The sequence below is a fragment of the Falco biarmicus genome, chromosome 11 (assembly GCF_023638135.1).
Source record: "Falco biarmicus isolate bFalBia1 chromosome 11, bFalBia1.pri, whole genome shotgun sequence".
NCBI classification, from domain to species: domain Eukaryota; kingdom Metazoa; phylum Chordata; class Aves; order Falconiformes; family Falconidae; genus Falco; species Falco biarmicus.
The window spans coordinates 2,352,787-2,375,282 of record NC_079298.1 but is presented as its reverse complement, the minus strand read 5'-3'; the positions used below and the strand labels follow the sequence as shown (position 1 = coordinate 2,375,282).

Below are 22,496 nucleotides of genomic sequence, written 5' to 3'. Positions count from 1 at the left end.
CTCCAGACCCGCAGGCAGGCTGCCCGCCGCCCGCTCCGGGGGAAAAGCGCCTTTCTCCCCTCGCCAGTCCCGCCGGACAAGGTGTTGGCTCACCCGGCCGTCCTCCACGAAACTGCCGCCGCCGCCGCCGCCGCCTCAGGGCGCTGCCGCCTCAGGGCGCCGCAGCCGCGTCCTAACGACAGCTCCGCGCGCGGCAGGACCCGCCCCTCGCACCGGCCGGTGCCGCCCGAAGTTTCCCGAAGCCGCGCGTGCTTCGCACCCACCAATGGGAGGGGAGGGGAGGGGAGGGGAGGGGAGGGGAGGGGAGGGGAGGGGCGGCCCGGGCCGGAGCGGAGCGGGTGCCGACAGCCCCGGCCGGAGGCCAGAGCAGCCCGCCCGCAGCTCTGGCGGGCCGAGGGAGGGGAGAGACAGCGGCGCCCGCGGCAGAGCCCGCCTGGCAGGGCTCGGCTCGCCCGCCCGCTCCTACCCAGCCCCCGTAACCCCGCACCTCAGCCCCGCGGGGCCGAACCCCACCTGAAGCCAAGCCTGGGGCGAGCCCCAGTCCCAAGCCGCAGACCAGCTCCTGCCTGTCCCGGGGAGGACTCGCTGAGGCGGCTCCGTCCCGACACAGCCCGGCTCCGATGCCTCGCTGCGGCAAGAGCTCTGGCCGCGGCAGCTCCCCGCCGAGGGCAGCTCCCCCCGCGGGCAGGGGCGGCTCGGCCACAGCGGCGGCAGCAGCGCCCGCCGGCCGCAGCCGCCCGCGGGGAGGCGCTGAGGCGCAGTGCCCTGGCAACAGGCAGACGCGCTCCGGGGAACCCCTCAGATTCCCTCTCCTGTGACAAGGCGCCACCCCATTGGCCGGCGGCCCCGACGCCTCTGGGCCCAGCCAATGGCGAGCGCCCTGGCCCCCCGCCCGCCCGCCCGCCCGCCGGCAGCCCCGGGCCCGGCCAGGCCCAGCACAGGCCCAGCGCGGGGGGCGGTAGGCTCAGGGCTGCGGAGGCCGCGCACAGCTCGGGGCGGGAGCAGAGGGGCCCCCTCAGGGCCCGGTTTGAGTCCCCCTCGACTCCTTCCCCGAGAGGAGCCTGGTCACAAGGGGACGGCCACACGAGCTGGTCAAAGAACACAGCAGGGGTGTTGCAGAGGGCACCGCGTCCACAGAGGCCTCCTCAGGCGGCCACAGGGAGGGCAGCGGGCCTTCACCCCACTGCAGGGAGAGGGGACTCAGCCAAGCCCTGTAACGTGCTTCCCTGTCAGCATCAACACCGCTCACGGTGACTCCCTTGAGCAAAACTATTGGGGGACAAACTTGGAAGAAACCTGCAATAAACTTTGTCAGAATCCACGGCTGAGCCTATGGAAAGCTCTTACTCCTTTGCTGTCTGCCCAGATGTCACGGCAGGATGGTAAAGAACTAAGAGGCAAGAAAAGCAGAGAAAAATCAAATTCAATTGAAAATAAATTCCTTTAGTTTAAAAATGAAATCACATTAGTTTAACTAAAGAACTCCTTTTCAGGTCCCACTCCAAGATTAAGTCATTATCCCAGAGTTACGTGTATTCGGGCCACCACAACAAAAAATGGCAATAAAGAGAGGACTGTGCAACAGGAGCAGCAGAGCAGCTCCCTCCTCTAAGCCCCTGTCAAGGGCAGGTACCTGGGCACGGACCCCAGACGGCCTCCGCGCCCCCTCACCTGCCATGCCCATGAACAGGCCAGCAGAGGTTTGTCTCTGCAATCACTGACCGTCGGTGGAAAACCCCTCCCAGGATCATGCCTGGGCTGGGGTCTCCTGTCATTCTCACCCGAAACAGTGTCTGTTTCTGAGGATCACTCTTCCAGAAAGACATAAGCCAAGGAGAAAGCAGCCAGAGGCTATGGTTAAGAAGGGTCAGGGCTTCAGGAAACAGGGTCTCACAGGATTAATCATAGGGTGAATGGACTTGTTTAACATCAGCATCTTCTTAACAGAAGAGCTGTCTAAGGGCCTTTAAATATTTAAAAGGATGCTACAAATCAAAAAGTAATTAACTTCTCCCCATGCTCTGGGTTGAGGGCACTCCGTGTTGACCAGGCTTTCAGTGAAGCAAAGGAAATGCATTTGAGGTGTTACGGAAGGAGAATTTGGGGGCAGTTTGAGAGCAGTCTGTAGCACCACAAGATAAAAGGAGGGAGGAGTTACGGTCTGCGCCCCATCACACAAGGAACAGAGGCTTGCACATCTTAGCCATATTATTAAAACAGATGGGTACCCTCTCAGGTGGCAGCTGGAGAGAAGCACTTCCTACTCACTTCATTTGAAGTACAGTATTTCAAAATGGATTTTCTGGGGAGGAGGCAGGGGGGTAAAGATTTCACCAGTTGCTTTTTTTCAGAGCAAATAAGCATGTATTACAGGGTAATGTGATGCAGAGTCTACGTGGTGAAACGTTACCCTCTGCCTTTCTGGGTAACTTGAAAATTTTCAGGGTCTCCTGAGTGCCCGGGTACTCTCATCTGTATCTCCAACAGAGTAGTTTCAATCAGTATTCCAGTATCCTGGAGTTACCAATTCATCCTGCCAGAAGAATAAAAATGCATCCTGCTCTTAAGGAAAGAATACAAGAACAGGGAAATGCACTTCAACAGAGAGAACTTCAACCTACCAGCACAGAGCAGCTCACAACGGCTTTGACTGTCCCAGTGTGCTGCTTTGGTCATACCCAAGTTTTTCAGTCCCGATGTATCAGTAATAAAACTTGATCTATCATGCAACATCAAAATTTACTTCCAAATGTGCTTTTGTGATTACAGATCTGACTGGGAGCCTCCAGCAATAAAAAGCTATTTCTGCTTTCAAAATAAAGGCTAGTAGCTCCTGTGAGCAGCTTAAATAGCCATTCACAGACTAATGCTGTGACACAGAATGCTTTAGCTTGAGGAAGGTTATGGTCACAGAAATCACTGTACAAAACACCAAATGGATTCTTTCTGTATGGAATAACTTGAGCAAACAGTAAGCCGTTGGCCAACAGAAGCTGATGTTCTCCAAATTCGCAGGAGTTCCCCATCATAAATGTTTGTATTTTTGACATCTACAATTTTTGAGAGAAGCTTCTGACACACAATTGGCAGAAGATCGTCCCCACATCCAAAAGCACCCAATGCCAGCTTGCAGCAACAGCCATTTCATTTTAAGCAGAGCACACTGAGCCACACAGCTGAAAAGCTTGAGCGTATTTGGATGTCTGTCTCCAGCTCCCAGGGGAGCCAGAGCCACACAAGAATAATTCCCCTGCAGAATTTCCAGATTTGGCACCTTTTTGGACACAATTCACATGGCTCCAGTCACCTGCCCTGAAACACACTAAAACTTTTACTTTCTTGAAAGCTCAGGCGTGCTGCAAACACACAGAAGGCAAGATCCTTCAACAGTCTTTAGAAATCACAGAGACACAGGCAAACGTTTTTCCCGCAGTATGTTACAAGTTTAATTGTGCAAAAATACAGTCATCAAGACTTAAGCTTTGTTGTAAACTGAATGTAATTCCAGTGAGGTACAGGCATGGAAAGAGGTCCTACTGTAATTACAGCAAATACACCATAGTCACTGTGTGTATGCGGTTCGATACACTGATATACTGTTCTCAAGTGATTTACACATTCTGTATTTAACTGTATTAATCTGTATTTAATCTGTATTAATCAAGAGAACCAAAGAAATGACACCAAAGAGGAAAGCCAGTAGCACTGCACTAACTCAAAAGAACGTTAACAAAATTTAGACAAACTCCCCAGTGATGGCCAAGAATTAATCTATGATATGGCAGGTGGGCAGTGTAACTCCCCTTCATCCAACACAGTATATACCGTGCTTCAGCAAAAGAAAAGGCTTTCCTAATGCCAGCATTTATTTCAAGCACAGGAAGATGAAGCATTAACAACCTTTAAAACTGTGTTTCAAACCATGAAATACCAATGGTGTTGCATAAGAACATAAGAAATAGGTGGGGGGGGGGGGGGGGGGCAGGAAACACAAAAAACTTTCAGAGCTCAGTTCTCTGGCTCCACCACTTAATAAGACAAAAAACCCATATGGAAAAGACAGACACTGCTGAATCCCCTCGCTGACTAAAATCCTCCTGCAGTGCCTACATCACTGAGGAAAAAATAGCTTTCAAAGCAATTCCCCTCCTTACACATTCATGTTTTAACATAACCAGCTTGGGCATTCGTAATGCTGTCCCCCTATGGCTACTTTTTGGTTCTAACAAATCTAGACGCTTCTTGCAAAAGCATTTCAACATCTTTGTTATCCTTGTCTTCTGAACTTGGTTCCCAGTCAGAGTCTTCATTGGTAGGTTTGCACACCTCTTCCTCATCATCTCTAAAGCCGCCATTAAGGTCATACTCATGTGGTTCATCTTTCTGCAGAAGCGGGCTGGAAACCAGGACCATGCATGGCAATCAGTTAGCTGAGGGGAATGTGCTCAAGCTTGTCTAGACAACAATTAACATGATGAGACGTGTTTACAGAGCACAGGGGAGTGGGAGACGGATGGCGCCAAGGATGGCGCCAAGGAAAGGTAACAGCTTGCTGTTAATTGATGGCAGTTAACCACCAGTCAGGGATTGCCTAGGATGCAATGCTTAGCTTCAAGAACCAATCTGTTTAAAACGCGCAGCTTCTGAAAGTGTATATAACCTCGTGCTTCTGTACAATAAACTGACATTTGCTTGCATCAAGCTGCGTCCCGTCTCTTCATTCGCCGCATCTTTCTCCACAGCCCTTTCTCCTGTAGGGACAAAAATGCCATATATTCATGAATAATAAATACAGAACGAAAGAGACCTTGCAGGGGCCATCTAGTTAGCCTCTCTCCTCAGCAGGAGAAAGGCTCAACTAAAGCACTCTATCCAATGCTGACAATTTTGTGTTTGACTTTCAAGACTCTCATGTAAAGCTGTACCATCCCTCTCTGACCACTACTGCAGGGCTTACCAGTCTGATCAATTAAGAAAGTTCTCCTTAGTGGCTTTTCTTCCAGCACTTGGAAAACAGTTGCCAGGCCTCTTCTGATAACATCTTCTGATATCAGAAGAAAACGGTATCAGATAACATCTTCTGACAACTCTCCTTTCCTGAAGGAGTGGCATACACAATTTTCCTGGTCATCTTCCTGCTACTTCTATACCTAAACAAGGCATCTTTCTTGCCCTTTAGCCCCTAGCTCTTGCTAGACAGCTATTCCGACTCTAAATTTTCTGCCTTCACCCACCCATATTTACTTAGGGCTACTTTATACTCTTGCTCTTTGGAATCTGACATGGCTTTGAATTCCCATTCACTTCTTTCCTGAGCTTCAGGTCAGCAAAGACAATCTGCTAGATCACTCACCTCCTACGTTCTCAACTTCGATCTGTGCTGTGTAGTCTGTGCTTCCTTTCTGAACACACGTTAAGGAAACAACAAATGCTGAACACTTCTTTCCTGAGCTGGATGCAGCCTACCCCTTTCCCAGTTCAGTCTATTCTATCGCGCTGCTGTCCAATCTGCTGCCTATCCATCTTCTGCACAGCTCACACTTTGTGATTAAATTGCCTTCTCTCTTCCCAGTATGTCACAATACTCTACATTGGCAGGAGTCAAAACTTGGAAACCTCTATTCACAAGAAATGGATGCTGCTCACTGCATGTTCCTGAACTTTTTTAGGCAGCTTGTCTTGCAGTAGTCTTTTAATTGCTCAAATATGTTGACATATATAAACCAGTTCCCAGAGACAGGGCAAGCCTGATTTTTGAAGAAGCCTTATCTACCTGACTTGGTAGCATCGATGCAAAGCTGCTGCCATAGCAGCATTGCCTTCTCCTTTTACTTATCGGTAGCTGTGAACCTTTAACAAGTTTATTTCCACTGCTTTGGGACTTTGGCAGATGTGCACGACCATTGCTCTACCAGCCTACGCTACCTCCCTTTTTCTTACAGGCCCACAATTCCTAACTAGCCACAGTCTGTTAATATTCCAGCCATGGTATGCTGCCCTTAAGTCACACCCCCGAGTAAAGCTGTATTTGTTCCTTTCCTTCCCAGCCTCCAGTTTCTGCATTCTTACCTCATTTGGAGATAACCTGTCAATGATCTCATAATGATTTATCTGTTGAGCAGTTCTTATCATCTTTTATATGAAACTAGAAATGTGTCTTCTCAGCTACACAACCCAGTCCAAATCATCCATGTTTATATTAACCTCAGGTATTTCTTAGCAGCTTCTTGTAATCTCAGGTCAGAGCTCCAGACACTCAAGCTGTGCGTGTGGTGAACAAGCAAGAACACCAGCACCTGGTGCAGTCAGATCACATCCTCTGTCAGTTACATTTTTCTGCTAGTGGGAATGTTACTATTCCAGAATTATCTTATGGTCTGATTAACATTTTATACTCTATAGCAAGGTTTTCAAAAGCACTTACAGCAGCAGTCAATTCCCTCAAAGGTACACAATTTTATGGGTGAACTGTGCTACAGAGGCACCCAATGACTTCAAAGAATAAAGTCAGCCATGTGTGACACAGCCAATACTACAACTGAGAAATATCCTATGGCTAGCAACCTATATAGCACCTAGCAGAAAATCCTGAAAATATCAACTGTCAATTTCGGCTGTGATTACAGCCCATATGATGCTTGCTAGTTTACTGTTTACCAGACTTTAGAGGAAAGTAATTATGCCCATGTTTACCCATAACAGCAGAATTTTTTCTAAGAATCACAGACTATAGTCGTGCAGAAGGAATTGTGTCTGGAGGGAGAAGTTGAAACAAAGATGCTAAATACATTAAGAACAAAATCTCTCTTCTCAGCCTAAGCCTGTGAGAATAATAAACCCAAGACCGGATTAACAAAGAAAAACTGCTCTTCACTTTCACAGCACTGCAGGTGGTATTTTACAACAGAAATAGGAATTCTGGAAAAATACTGATTACTTCCATATTTCTCCTACAAATGTATGAGGAGCATACAATGTTGGTTTTCATCCACCAGTGTTTTTAGATTTCAGCAGTGAATGATGCACTTCCTTCCATGTCTTCCCACTCCTCTCTTTCTGCTATAGTTTAATTCAGCTCCACAGCCCCTGAAGCTGCTCATTAAGCACAATTCTGCCTTTCCCCTAGTACCGTATTTATAAATATGACCTTGAAACATTCCCTGGAAGTATCTCCTTCACACGGGGAGAAAAAGCTTGCTGACCACCCCTTTACAAGGGGTTATGTTTGGAAGTGAGCCGATCAGCTTGCTAGAAAACATACACAGAAGTGTGCAGGAGAACTCTCAGACTCCATAGCCACAGCAGGTCATTCATCCAAGTAGCAACAAGGCAGTGAAGTCATTCACTAGTGACAATTTAATGACAACACACACTCCAGCCTTTCTCTTTTTTTTTTTTTTTTCCCTTCCTCCCTTACAGCTATTTCCCCAGTAATTAGCCTTAGACTGTTTCTCAGAACATAGACCACATTCTCTATTGGCAATTTGTAATCCATCTCGCAGCAATTAGACTATCGATGTTAAAAACTAAACATGGCAAATGTCATGTAGATAGCACCCTTCTTTTCTTGGCTGGCGGAGTTTCAGTGCACTTGAACAGAAATTAATCCTGCTGTGCTTAACAGTGCAGTTGTGCCAAACAGCACGAAATAAAGGCTAATGGAACCTTGCCTGTGTGATCTTGCATGGCTCGGTACGACCGCCTCAGACGTGAGCTTGCTGAGTGCAACCTTTTACAAGCTTTGCCCTCAAGAGAACGAAGCAAGCCAGTCAACAAGATATCGAGGGGAAAAAAGAAAATTAAACAATCATTAAATATGAACAGAACTTTAATTAATGAATTCCCTTCTTCCCACTGTGCATGGAATATCATTTTTTCCCTGGTTCGTTCTTAGGATGAGGAGTTGAATTTAACAGATTGAATTTCACTTCCATGTCAAAGATTTACACATTTACAAGAGAAGCACTTTTCCATCCATAGCCATGCCTGGCTGACCACCTGCCATGAGCTGCACACACAGGATCTACCATCCTGGTAAGGAAGGTCCTCTTATGAAAGACACAGCTACAATTTTAAACCTTCAAGATTCGCTTTAAACTTCAGATATGCACACAGTCCAGCTTGCTTCATTATTAAAATCTTAACCGCTCGCTGCACTTACAACGCTGCTTACAATTCTTGCCACTCTTTAATGCACATTTCTGCAAGGGAGCGGTGATCAAGATGGGGCTCATACTTGCATCATGGGATGTGGCAAAGCGTACAGCTAACAAATATGCCTCAAAATATGCTAGCGCACAGATACACCCATATCAAGCATTCAGTGACAGCAGAAGTACACACACATGATAAGGAAATGGGATGGGAAAGACATTCCCGAGTGGAAAGTAGGTCGCAGAACAGAATGGAGGCCAAAACGCTTTGTCTAGAAAACTACAGCTATTTGCACTTTACTTTCTCTAGAAGGCAGATCTCTGTTTTGAAGATTTCTGTAGGAAATGCCCAGCCACACCTTGGTGATCTCAAAGAAGACAAGTCAGTTCCCACCTCCACTCGAGATGCAGCAGTTCCACATCCTCATGCCTTGTTCAGGCCAGTGAAAGTAAAGATGGCTTATCATCAGGCTTTCAGACTGCTCTTCAACGCTCACTTTTCAATTATTTTAGAAATAACAGGAAGCTTCACATTTGGAAGCCAAACTGAGATAAAAGAGATGCCTTGAAACAGAGCTAAAGGATATTTAAAACTGGAGCCCATGCACCTGCCACATGTAAGTTAATATTATTGGCAGCAGCAAAGCAAGCTAGGTGTACTACTGGTAAATGGAGGAGATACTCATACACAGTATTACAGGTTACATTATCAAGAGAGACTACAGCTTGCCTGTGATACTACACAATCCTCACTGATGTCTAGAAACTACAGTTCGAAGGATACGTACATAGTTCACAGGGAACACTGCCCCAGCTGAAAGGCATTACCCTTCTTCGACACTTCAGTCCTAACAAGCCTGTAACATCAATACCTCAGAGTAAATATAAGAAAAGCTCATCACCACATCTGCAGATATCTTTTGACATTTATTTAGAGGTCAACGCAATGCAGAAGGAGTATCTCAATGTTTCAAGAGCAATCAGTCTTCATGGGGTAACCTTAACTAGCTGTGGATGAACTATTGGCTCCTTTCATCCTATTATGAACCCTGTTCAAGGAAGGAAGAATTGATTTGGTCACACATGTCTCTCAAAACATTTGTTTGTTTCGCTGCCTGCTTCCAGGGAAGGACAGGTGTGCTCAGCACACAGGAATTCAATTCCAGCACTATTACTTGCAAAAAAGGAAGCAGAGTTTTACTAAAATAATGACTACCTTCTTCTCAGGTAAGTATTATCAGGCATCTCCAGCACCACTAAATGCCCCAAAACCCAAAGCAGATCAGTTGCATCCCATGCTGATGGGCCCGTTCATAACATCAGAACATACCATTTTTTGAAGTTTTTGTCGTGTTCTTCTTTCAGGTACTAAAGAAAGAAATGTTATTAGCCAGGACAGAGTACAACCTAGCAATAAGGTTATTCGGAGAGGTTGCTACAACAGAAGACTGACTTATTAAAAGAAATGCTGCAATGGTTGTGCTGTATTTACAAGTATAAAAACTACTCTGCTGCCCCCAAAAACCTTTTTTTTTGTATTAAATGATTCTTGAAAGATTACCCAGATGAACTGTTCTTACAATTATGAACCATGCCATCTGTAGACAAACATCATCGGTACTGTTTGGGGTTTTTACAGCAGACAATTGCAGTATTTCAAAGCATTTAAATATTTTAAGCCATTGTTTCCATAAATGCAATTTCTCCTTAATAACCATAGAATCATAGAATGGTTTGGGTTGGAAGGGACCTTAAAGGTCATCTAGTTCCACCCCTCCTGCCATGGGCAGGGGTAATGTCATAATCCTGATTTTTTGAAGTAAAATGCATTATCATTACATTTCCCTAACTGTTCTGCTCTAAAGTATTGTCTTTTTGCATTGGGAATTAAATTGGGGAAAAAAACCCCTCCAAGTCCAATAATTAAGAAAAAGCACAAAAAGAATGCAAAGTACATCTTTGAATTCTCTAAGAACAGACAAAATATAAACAGTATATTCCCCTGTGTTTTTCAACAAGTCTAGTTACTGGAATACAAAAAGACTTTTAGAATAGAATCTCAGATTCAGTTTTAATTATATTCCCTCCAAGCCTCAACAGAACATACATGCTATAGGGATATACACATTTTGCTGTGGGGATGGGAAAAAAAGCTACAGAAAAAATTTACTGCAGTATCCATTTGAAATGTTGAGAAATACTTCAGTATATTCCCTGTTTTCACTGTAATACTCCAGCTCCAAATGGAGGAAGCAGAATAGAGAGATCTGGTAAGACCATGCTATACCATGCTTAGTTTTCAATAAAACCTGTTAAACTCATGAAAACAGCCACTTGCCACCTGGCATTTTTGTCAAATCCTAAGATATAAAGCATACAAACTATGTCAGCGGTGTCTGACCCAGACCATCTTGTTTCAGTTGAAAAACATTTGAAAAAGTGAATGTAAGTGTGCAGCGGCCAAGCAGCCTTACCTTCCTTATCACAGACAACGGCAACACCGCATGCTCAAGAAGAGCAAGGGTGCAGGGCAATACAGAGCAAGCTGCAAATGCAATGTTACTTTCTCACTTAAAGCATTTTATTCCAAGGTGTTGGCATCCATTACTGGGTTTGGGGTTTTTTTCCCCCCACTTTGAGCTATACTGAACAACTTGGCTTACCTGGAGGTGCACTGTGCTTGTATTCTAGTTTATGCTGTGGATTCTTCCTGCAAAGAAAACAGTAAAAGCTTGATTTGCCACCTTGTTCCACACCTAACAAGAACCTAACAAGTTCCCAGAACTCCTCTGTATTTTGTGAATAATTTTCACTTCTTTTTAAAATAAAATTCTGTGACCAGTGCCTTACTGCAGTGTCTCAGCTTACGTAATGTAGGGTGGAAGAAAAAAAGGGTTCCATAAGAGTTCCTTTTGTTTCAGCCTTTTAAAAAAAAATAAAAAAGACAGCTGACCAAAACCAAGAGATGAGATAGTTTCCAAACTTGTAAGATGAGATGCATTTGTTCAGCATAATAAGAACTGATCCAATTATTTACTCTCACTAAAACCAAAACCAGAACATAACCTCTGGTGCACAAAGTGCAATGCACACACAGTGCATCACAAGTCTGAGATACCCAGCCGTAACTTCCATATTCTGCAACATAAGGCTAAAAATCAAATAGTTTGGGAAAATTAAAGAAATTGAAAAGAATTGCCTGTCTCAAAGTATCACAGGGAAAGGCCAAAGAAGGACTGTTAAGAGAGTTTACTCATTTCTGCAATATGCTGCTGCAATCTGGGAAGTTCAATATACAAGTGTGTATGTCTTCTATTAAAAAACAGCATCAATGCAATGAAAATTAAAAATTTAAAGTCAACTTACTCTTTGATCTGCAATAAATGCTCCCCTCATTCAGGCTGCGATCCAGGTCATGAACACACTGATTTATCCCACCCCCTAAAGCAGTTATCCAATGCTGTTCTAATGTTTTAACTTGGTCCCACTTACACCGTGCTGATCTGTTGTGTTAGTGTATTAGAGCGGCACGTTAAAATTGTTTCAGCTCAATTTACTTCTGTGCAGAAAATTAAAATTAAAAAAAATTCTAACTTTGGAAGAAAACTGGTTCAGTTGTCCTAATTTCTCCTTCTGAAAAAGAATCAACAATTAAAGCCCACTATTTAAGAATGACATACCATTTGACATTGCTTGAAACACAAGATTAATTTCTATAACTGCAGAATTTTTTTGATATTTTACAAAATACCCTTGCTGTGAAGACTGCCTTGTAAAACTAGTTGCTTATGTTTTCTTATTCTTCAAAAACAGAATACTCTTCAGTAAGAAAATCTTATTTTTACATCAAATAACTTGTTACACATTCACATACTTGAAGCTGATTTACAGTTTTATAGCTACTGCTATCCCAAAGTGCATTTCATGTGCATTAGAAGGGATAGTTATCTGAATAAAAACAACAAGTACAGCTTTCTATTAAATATCGTACTGAAACAGAACAGTTGCTTAATCCAGTGTTTTGCAAGTGTTGGTAGCATCAGAGCATTTGATCCCAACTCAAGGCACAACATTTAGATAACTCAATTATGTATTCCAGTAGTAGCCAACAGATAAAGACAACAAAAATAACATCCAAATCCTTCAAATGACACCTGTTGCTTTGTGGAAAGAATTATCATTGCTTTGTGGGTGCCTCCTTTCTTCTACCCCAAAAAGAATGAAACGCTGTTTAAGAAATGATCAACTAATACAGCACAGGAGTTGACTTATCTGCAAGGAGAGACAGTTTTAGTTTTGGACAGTGTCCATTGTACTCCTGAAAAGTATGTTGGCAATTTCAGGAGCGGTATAAACCTAGATTTCGCATCCTGAGATGAGAAATTCATCTCACAGATGGTTTTTGAGAAAAGAAACACTTCTTCTGCATTAGTTGAACATAAGATGGCTTTTCCTTAAAAGTTACTCCCATTTTGTTACACTTTATAAAGAACACACTCTTTAGGATCATCACGCTTCCAGGGAGAGAGAGAGAAAATGTTTCTGCTCAAGCACAATCTTTAACAGCAGCTGTTAGTTTCAATATGCCCCCACAGAAGGGCTGTTGTCTCAAAATATATCCTTTTGTCCATTGCATCAATTACAAAGCAGTCCTTACACTCTGCTAAATACAAGTGTAAAACCTAGATATTGAGAAACAAATGGAACAAAAGGATCTTTTGAAGAAAATCAACAGCTGCTAAAAGAAACAGCAGTCAGCCATAAACTGGATTTTCTTGCTGGTACCTAAATTATGCTTTCTAACAAATCAAATACTGACTAAAATAGAGGGTTTGTACAAAATCTTAACAAATATTTTGTCAAAATCTGAACTAAAAGTTACATATCAAGAAGAACATGTAACAATAAATTATTGTTTCTATACAAGAACAGTTTACTTCAGGTTGAAAAATGAGAAAGTTTTGATCTCTAGGCCACTGAACAGGTTCCAAAAGTCAAGGCTTCATGTTCACCAGCTGAAATCACAAATACTTTGCACAGACCTTGGTGGCATAAAGGTAGCAGTCTGGCGCCAGTAAATTTGGAAAGCCACAGTCAAGATTTAACATCACTATCCTACTGTCAATTTGCAACTCCAGGGGAGAACATTCTTAACCTGTAAAACAAGAAAAGCCATTTTGTACAGTGCTTCTTACCTATAACAAGCCATTCCATACAGACATTCAGGCCGGTTATCATTGTTATCCTGAGTTACGATCTCTGTTTCATGATTGTCATCGTCATTAGGGTGACTAAACTGCTGAAAGTGAATGGGATTCTTCCTGCAAAAGACAAATATAGATCAAGAACTGACTATTCCATTTAAACAGGAGAAGTGGAGGTAAGAAAGGTGTTACTGAATCAGTGACATTTTCAGCGGTTACAGAAAGAGAAGCTTTTAACGTTTAACTTGGTGCAGAATGTAAGACCTGCTTTCAGGATAACTGAAGAAAAGTTTTGTTTCAGCAGAGGCCGCAAGAGGTTAAAACATGAATTCTCCTATTTGCCATCATCAGCTTTACGTTTCAGGCCTCCAACACATACACAATCTACTGATGTAGTCCCATAGCATGAATCTCGCTCCGTGGCTTGCTCCGTCATGACTCCCTCTGGAGTTACCAAGTGCTACACAAACCTCTCGCAAAGTCTGAGCTCAAGCTGCGAGGGCCAACCCATGGCAGCCGAGCAACTGCAGTCCTGAAGCCTTCCCACGCTCTCGGGTGATCACCTGTGAGCTTCAGGCAGCATGTCTCAATCATTACTTCTGTTCCGTATGCAAGTTACTACTCACTTGAACACTTCAAATGCCAGCGTATTATTCCAGAGGGGTGAAGTGCTGGGGCCTGAGCAGCAGGCCCTGAGCCGAAGCTGACCTCCAGAAGAACCCGCCAACCCAACCTTAAATATATGTATTTAGTATCCAATCATTAGCGAAATATGCACGGTCATTAGTGAACCATGTATGGCCATTAGCAAAAGATGCACCTTGGATAAACTACAATCATGAGAGAAGAGACAGCGCATCCTTCCTTGCTTAGAGGCAGGCGGCCAAAGCCATGAATCCAGCTGTTTGGCCTTGTCTGGAAACCGGTGGTTAAAATCCAGTCGATAAAGGGAACTCCCTCGGTTCCTCCCAACCCCTGGCCAGGCTTTGGTGGCATCTGACAGGAGAGTGAAACCAGATGTTTCCACGTTTGGAATTACGTGAGCTTGTTTATTAATAGTATAAAAGCTGAACCCTCTTGCAGCGACGTTGCAGACCTCACCTACCAGGAGATGCCCTGCGCAGGACTTCCCAGCTGCCGGGACAGGCTCTCCAGATCCTCGTGCAACAGGGGCTCCCCAGCGACTGCGGAGCTGGAGGATGGCAACCTGTTAGGGCAACGGGTGATGTATCTTTCTGAACCACTACAGCTAGCTGTGAATAGTAACGATTAGGTGCATTGCCTTGCTTATCTGTTTTATTGTTTGAATCAGGGTATCGTAGGCTAATCCTTCTGTATGTGCATATTGCCTTATTTTCTGCATTAATTTGAAACAAACAGTGCATCAAGGGTATCTTCTGTATTGGTTTCTGTGTGCTATCTATTGACCCCATCAACTGGCAAAACAATGGAGCAGTCTCCTGGACATTACATTGATTATGCTCTCAGGTTTGCCTTGGCTACCGTGGCATTTTATTTGAAATACCAAATCACAACGATGACATGAAGTTGTACCCTAAGACATAACTCTGTGTGTAGCTGAGCCACACCGATGTTAGTGATGAGAGCACCGTACAAGACAAGGCAGCTATAAACAACATCACTTTGTGAAGAAGTGATGTTAAAAAGAACACAGAAAAATACATTACGACTTCAGGAGAAATTCATGGGGCAGATCAAAAGACACTACAAAAAATTATGTCATAGTGAACATACTGTACTAAAAGCAAATCTACTTTTTCCCTCTGATTTCTTTTAGAGACACTTTTTTCAAGCATATTTGAAAGCAAGAAAAGCGAGATGTTTTAATAAATGATTTTCCAAAAGATATACACAAAATACTTCAGTGATTTACCACTAATTCCCAGTGTACATAATCAACATCTTTGTGCAAACTGTAAAAGTGAACTGCTTGCCTCAAGCAAGAGCAATGATAACTTTAAACTGCAGAGGGATTACTGCTGTCATTTGCACTTGTTACAGCTGCATTTAGAAACACCAAGCCAGAAGCACGTATGCAGCTAGCGACATACACAGCAGCTTCCTCACTGACCACAACGGGCTCTTATGAACTTTCTAGGGAACAGTCAGTATTATTTTCAGCATTTCAACCAACACCGTAAGAGAAAAAGCATTTGTTACAGCTTTTGCAAAATGATTACTTAAGCACCGTGAGCCCCACTAACCATTCAGGCCTCCTTTCAGGCACCGAAAACAGATTAGATAGTTAGTATTAATACTTTTACATCTCCACCTGCTTGGTATCTTTCACTCGGGAAACTCAGCAAGCAAGCTACAGATAAACTCTTCCAGGAGCTACTTATCAGAGATCCAGTGTCCCTTAGTCCTATTTACACAGGTGACAGACGCCTCGTTCTGGTTCTGGTCTTTTCTGTTGATTTCTGCAGACTGTAGGGTAAGTAAATACTGTTTCACTAGATATCATTGCAAGGCTGCATTTACCAGTCTTTTATTCTACAAGTTCTCAGAAAACATCACTTCTAACGCCACATTCAGGCTGGCTGCCTACTTCTTTTGCCATTTAAAAATAAATGGGATGAAACCAAGTCATTTTAGAGGCTACTTGCTTTGTTTTCTAAATGCACAGAGCTAACGTACTAGCCATGTTAGCCAGAATTTGAGTTCAGTCATTTGAAACACAATTCATCTTCTCAAAGGGACACAGAAGCAGCTAATGCTCTGTGAAATCATTTTAATACTTATTCCTACAATAAGATACACACAGCATCATAGTCATGAAGGAAAGAAGGCCTAAGAGCTGCCAGTTAGCTAACCTATTCTGTTTTAGGTGATAGCCAGTTCCTTTCATGAATTTACTTCAAAAGCTATTTGGCCAATACCAAAGAGCCTTTATTGCAGGAGAGAAAAAAGAAAAAAAATTGTATAGGAGGAAGCAAGAAAAAGGGAAGGGTCTTGAGGTACGCACCCTATCACTGGGCCTCAGGATTCTTTGGGCCAGTGGATGATGCTCCTCAAATTATTCATCACCTGTGAAGCACCTTAAACATGTCCTATTTCAGATGCTCAGGACTAGTAACAACATCATAGTTTCTCTTACCTTTACGTGGATAATTTATACTTACTCCATTTCTAGATGTTGTGCAACGATATCCAGCAAAATAAATAGAAGCAGAGAAATGCACAGCTAATATTAAGTACACATTATCCCTTCTTGCAAAAATCTTCTTCCTTTTATTAAGAGTTTGGGTTGTTTGAGGGTTTGTTTGGGTTTTTTTGAATACAAGAGATCTGAGTTGTAAGAGCACAGCACCTTTCACGCTGGAAGCTGCACTCCAAAGTTAGTTTTACAACAAAACCTTGCTGCACAGGAATACGTTATTAATTTGATCAAAACAAAATCATTAAGCTTTACTCGCACAAAAAATAACCAATTAAAAGCCTATTTTAAGAATAAAGTTTTAGGAGAGTTGCCTTCTCATACACAGAAGCTCTGAATTTGTGGCAGAAAATTATGCAAATAAAAATTATGCAAGTAACACTTACAAAGTTCTTCAGAATCAATGCAGTCATCTCCAGCAGCAGCTGAGCATCGCTCAGTGAAATACTCAAGACAGTTTTCATCTATGCAGCTCCCAAAAGCATCTTAAAAGCTTTTTCTAAAACAAATTTAAGTGGTAAGGTCAGAATCCCTGGCTCTTCTTAATCACATGCAGGAGACCCCTGCCATCTCAAGGGCTTATTTTCTCAGCCTACTAAAGAAACTGGTAAGGAAAACGTAATGACTCACCAGCACTAGTTATAAAGCCATAGTATTCAAGCCTGAAGTTAACGCCACAAGTGCGTGTAAGATGTTTATAAGTTCTAAACTCCAAGTCTTACTAGAAAACAGGTCTCATAAAAAGACAGATGCAAGTCTGTAGCTGCCAGATTTACAAGCTGAAGGTGAAATGAAAAATACTTCTTTTCATAAACAAAGAGCACAGTATTTAGAAGAATGCACATACAAATCCAAAGGCTGGTTGAGCATGCCCTGCTTTGACAGTTACAGGGAAGATTCACACACACCCAGTCAGCACAGAACTGTACCACAGGCTAGCCAAAGGACAGAATTGTGGACAAAAATTGTGAAATTACAGTTTCAGAGATGAGAGTTCAGCTGTACCACACCCCTACTACGCAACTCGAAATGGGGGTTGGGTTTGGATTTGGTTTTGTTTTTAAATCCCTATTCTTCTAACTTCTGAAAAGCGAGCAGCAGACAAGAAAATGAACACCAGACAGTATTCAAAGAGTAAGTTCCTTGACAACAAATATAGTCAGATATAACACAGACAGAGCACTTGCCTCCTAGTGGTAACAGCAGTTTCTTTCGATTTGGAAAAAGCTTCAGACTGCCACAGGAAGAGAATCTCACACTGACGGAGGATAAGAAGAAGAATCTCTGCAGAGAGAAGTGTGAATCAAGCTTGACTCTTTCAAAAAGCAGTGTTTTCAAATTCATAAATGAAGAAACTGAGCTATGGGTTACAAAGTTATTTCCTAAACATTTCAGCTATGTGTTAGAGACATCTAATAAAATCAACTAAACTAACATTTCATCTTTTCCATTTGTGCTGTTCAACCACGCACCCACCAAAGGTGCCTGTCATATGCAGAAGACAAGTATCTCTTACTAGGAGTTTATAAAATACGGATTAGAAAACTGAAGAGCATTCAGTTATTGGAAAAATGACATTTTATATGAAACCTCACCTAGAAAGAACACTGTAAGGAAATGTTATGGCTACCAAAGCAGTCCTCATTTAAGACGTTGACTCCTACAGCACATTGTGCTAGAAGACACCTTTCATAAGGTTAATGGAAGGAGACAAAAACCAGCTACTCATCGTACTCAAAAGAGCACTCAAAGCAGCTCCTCTTCCTTAGCAACTCTAAAAAACAGGTTTTGCTCAAGGAGAACACTACACAATCAAAAACTGAATACGCTATCAATGCGTTCCTTCAAAGCGTCCATTCACATCACACTTATGTACACTTCTGTCAAGAATATGGGTAACTGCAATGGCTTGCTTTACTGCAACATAGCTATCTCATTGATGCAGAATGACTACTTGGTGGTCTTGCATTAAAAGCACATACAGGACAGACGATAAAGCACCTTTCTTTGCAAACAAGCAGGTTTAGTCTCATCACATTTCCTGAAGATCAAAGCTGATGGTTTTGATACTTCCTATTTACAAATTTCTCCAACAAAATAAGATTTCGTTATGTGCTCTTTCAGAGCATTCTTTTCTTCTTACAAAGCAACACTTCCCAAAAGTACTGCTGCCAAATGTTTTAGAATAAAGACCCAAGAAGAAACGTGCACATGCAGACTCCTATTGCATGTTACCTGTAACTAAAACTTGCCTTCCAAAACATTAGGAATCCTTCAGCGTGTCAGAGCACTGAATCAGCTTCACCCCCACGGAGGGGAAAACTTGTCTGAGCAAAATGAAAAGTAGCTGGAGCAAACTAAAGGCTGCATTTGTACTACTGGATCAGCTTGGCTGCCTAATGAACCATGTCCTCCTCATAATCATGAAGGGCAAAAACTGAGATATGCGAAGGAATGCTACATGAAAACTGGAAGTCTGATGTGCTCATGAACACAACAGCTTTACGCAGTTACCTGCAGCAACAGGCACACCAAACATACACAAGAACCCATTTACTTGTGCTTGCTTGTTTGCTGAACAACCTAAGCTTTTACTGTCACTCAAGCCCCTTGGGGAAAGAGGTAAAAAATACAAAAGTAGTAACAGTGATAATATTTAAAAAAAAAAAAAAAAAAGCACAGGACCTCCTGTTTCCTGGATTAGCCTTATCTTTTGTGCTTACAATGTACATAGATTTATGTAGTGCTCAAAATCTTCTCCTAAAGGCAGTTCTCGGGTCACTGGTCACTTGCTACCCTCAGGAACACCTCTAGACGCCTATCTTCTCTTCAATATATTAACACATGGCATTACAGATCTTTTCTGGGCAGAAAGAACTAGCAGGAGACCAGGCACTCAGCACTGGGGTTTTTGGGATCTTGCTGGAACATTTGTATCGCACAAAACATTTGTATGACAGATTGTGAATTGAGAGGATATGAGTAGCAGAAAAAAAAAAATAAAAATCATCCCTCAATTGAAGTATCGCCAAAGACACTGACCAGATAAGGGTTCACAGGGAGTTTATAAGTGTGACTTGTTCTGGTTTTAAGAGGGGACTGAATGCTTAAAAAAAAAAAAAATTTAAAAAAAAAATGGTGCAGATTGGCCAAGTTACAACAGAAGTAATTCTCCATTATTTAGGGATAACAAATAATAAGCATTTTAAATAGTCAGATCACAAAGCATACAATAACTTCATCTTTCATAAAAGTTTCAGCTGCAAATAAAATAAGCCTACAGGGTCTATGTTGGGCATTTCAATCATTTACATCTCTTCTCCCTGCCGGTACATGTACTGTACACACAGGGGGGTTTATTTCTTTCCTTTTTAAAGTGGACCTTTGTTTCTTATTTCCTAGAACTCTGCATCGTTTAATCTGCTGAAGTACATCATCCCTTGTTTAGGTTATATTGAAAGTTAGCAAGACATCCTGGCTCCTCCTTTTATACTTTTAAAATTCTTGCTATGCCATTGGTTTCTCATCAGTCCCCATTTACCAAAAGATTTCTTTCAAATCAAAGCTTGTAACGACTTTACTGTTTTCGGTAGCTAATACAGTACTTCTTAATAACAAGCTAGCTTAAGCTGGGTTTATTTTTGCTTCACCTGTAACAGCCTGTTCCATACACGCAAGGTGTCCTCTTACGCTTGTCCTGTTTGGAGCTTTCTGAAGTATCTGCACTTCTGGTTGAATCAGAAATCTGTCTTGTAATCCAGATTTGCATCAGGCTCAAGAGTCCCTTTCCTGGGCACCAAAAGATCAGGAAGTCCTGCCCAGTGAGCCTGTTGGCTTGCAGAACCAGTCATCTGCTCTTTGTTTACTGTTTCCTCAATTCTATTTCCTTTACTGGAGATCTGACCTACTCTTTTAGACAATTTACTATGCTGCTGCCTAGCTTTTCTTCCCACAGAACTTCCAGGGGTTTTTGTTCCAGTCTTGCCATTCCCTGCCATGTTTCTCATGGTATTCTCAAGAGGAAATCCAGAGCATTCTGTGGAACAAGGTTCCATTTTGAAGGACCTGAAAATGTACATTCTTCAGAACTAAAAGCTTTAAGGTCAAACTCTGCCTCATCATTCCTGTTTTCAAAGTGAGAGAATCATAGTAGAGCCCAGGCTGGAAAGGACCTTGATAGAGATTAAAACCAGCCCCGTGGGCACATATTAGCTTGGGGCTCATCGTTAGCCAGCAGATGTGTTACACTTGAACAAAAGGTTAGATGATGGAAGTGTAAAGAACTCTAGTAGGTAACAGAAACTAAACAACAGACTGCTAATGTATGCAAAGGTAAGCAGGAAATTTAGGTAACTGCCCAATAAGATGAAAAGTACATCCTGAAGAGGCGCCAGAGGAAGGAGGTTATGATAATGAATTTTTGGAAACCTTACGTATTTGCATGACTTTGTATAATAAATATCTGTCGGCTTGTTGAAACAGCGTGCAAGTTAGGAGTAGCGATCCCCCTTGCACCCAACGCTGCAATAAACATACCTCTTTGTAACTGCCCTCGAGTTGTACAGTTCGATTCCGCATGTCAGTTTGGTGACCCAGGTGAGACCCTCTCTGTCCGGCTGTAGGACCTGCTGAGGACAGGACTCCTCTGGGTGCCCCCAGGGTTTCTCAGGAGGACTCCCCTACTCACCTAGATGACTGCGAGGACAGACAGGGACCATCGTCGGTGGACCAGGTATGTTGCAGTTGGGTTGGGGATACCTGTAAGTTGTGAGGAGACGTCCTACGTGAGGTAAAGAGCGCTGGTGCTTGCCCCTGGAAAGGCTGGGGGTGGGAATTCGGGTGCTCTCCTCGCTGCGGTAGCGGGAAGGGGCCTCTCGAGGGGTAACAGGTTTTCTCCCAAGTGGTGTGTTTTGGCCAATTTGGGTTCTCTTCAAGAATGTCTTTTGGCCATTTTGTCATCTGTTGTAAAATTCGGTACCGTGTATTAGTTGAGACCTCTTGTTGATATTTGACGTTCTGGGGTGGCATAACGGTGTTTGAGGTCGGAATGTCCATCATAAAATGGTATTGTTGCTATCTATCTGAGTAGCAGAGTGAGTGTGTAACGGGCCCTTTTGTGCGAGTGTTTTGTGCAACTGAGACGTAGCTCAGCTACAAAGCGAGTGCTGAAACCTGCAACTTGTGATAATTTGTATTATTTACTGTATTGCATAAAGGTGAAATGGGAGGTCAACAGAGTGGGGAAAGAGTGAACATGAGCCCTTTGGGTTGTATTTTGGCTCACTGGAAGAATACAGGAGGACCGCAGGGTGGGAGTGTGAGGGAAAGGGTTAAAGAAGTTTTAGTAGGTCTAATTGCTTAACGATTACCTAGATTGTTGTTGATAAATAATGCTTTGTTTTACTAACTATTGTGTAAATTAACTGAATCAAGGAGTCTACAGCTCCTCCTGAAGGACAGTTTGTGATGAGAACTAGCTAAAACCAACTCTATAGTCTGGACAAAGACCAAGGAGCAACTGAGTCTGGCAAAGAGAGAAGGTTCAGAGTGAGAAAGACTACCAAGCCTTCATCCCCATGACCCCCATGACCAGCAAGAGGCACTACGCAAACGCAGTTGGGAGGGACATATGGAAATGACTTCTTGGAACTAATTTTAATATGAAGCAGGGCTAGGTTATGAATATGTATCGGTATATTTGGAAATCTTATGTATATGCAACATTTGATTATATAAATTGAGACAAGTTGTTGCCCCTGGCGCACACGGCTTTGGTGGGACTACCCCTGGTGCTGCCCAGCGCTGAATAAACATACCTACTTTACAATCTGATAAAGATTGTGGAGTCTGATTCCACACGTCAAGCAAACATTGATAAAATATTATAACCAATGGTGGCCTTTATGTATCTTAGAAGATCAGGAAACTGTAACACCTCGCTACAGTTAATGCTATTTTTAA

The 22,496-nt window shown here is 42.9% G+C and overlaps 1 protein-coding gene across 1 annotated transcript; it reads right to left on the bottom strand.

The window, feature by feature from the left end:
- Positions 1–4,422: 4,422 nt before the first annotated feature.
- Positions 4,423–20,590, bottom strand: LOC130157039 (aprataxin and PNK-like factor). The gene is given in 6 exon segments (XM_056356185.1): positions 4,423–5,402; positions 8,938–9,010; positions 10,817–10,863; positions 13,349–13,474; positions 20,186–20,281; positions 20,283–20,590. Coding segments are annotated over 6 exon segments (696 nt in total). The 3' UTR covers positions 4,423–5,356.
- Between the last annotated feature and the right edge of the window lie 1,906 nt (positions 20,591–22,496).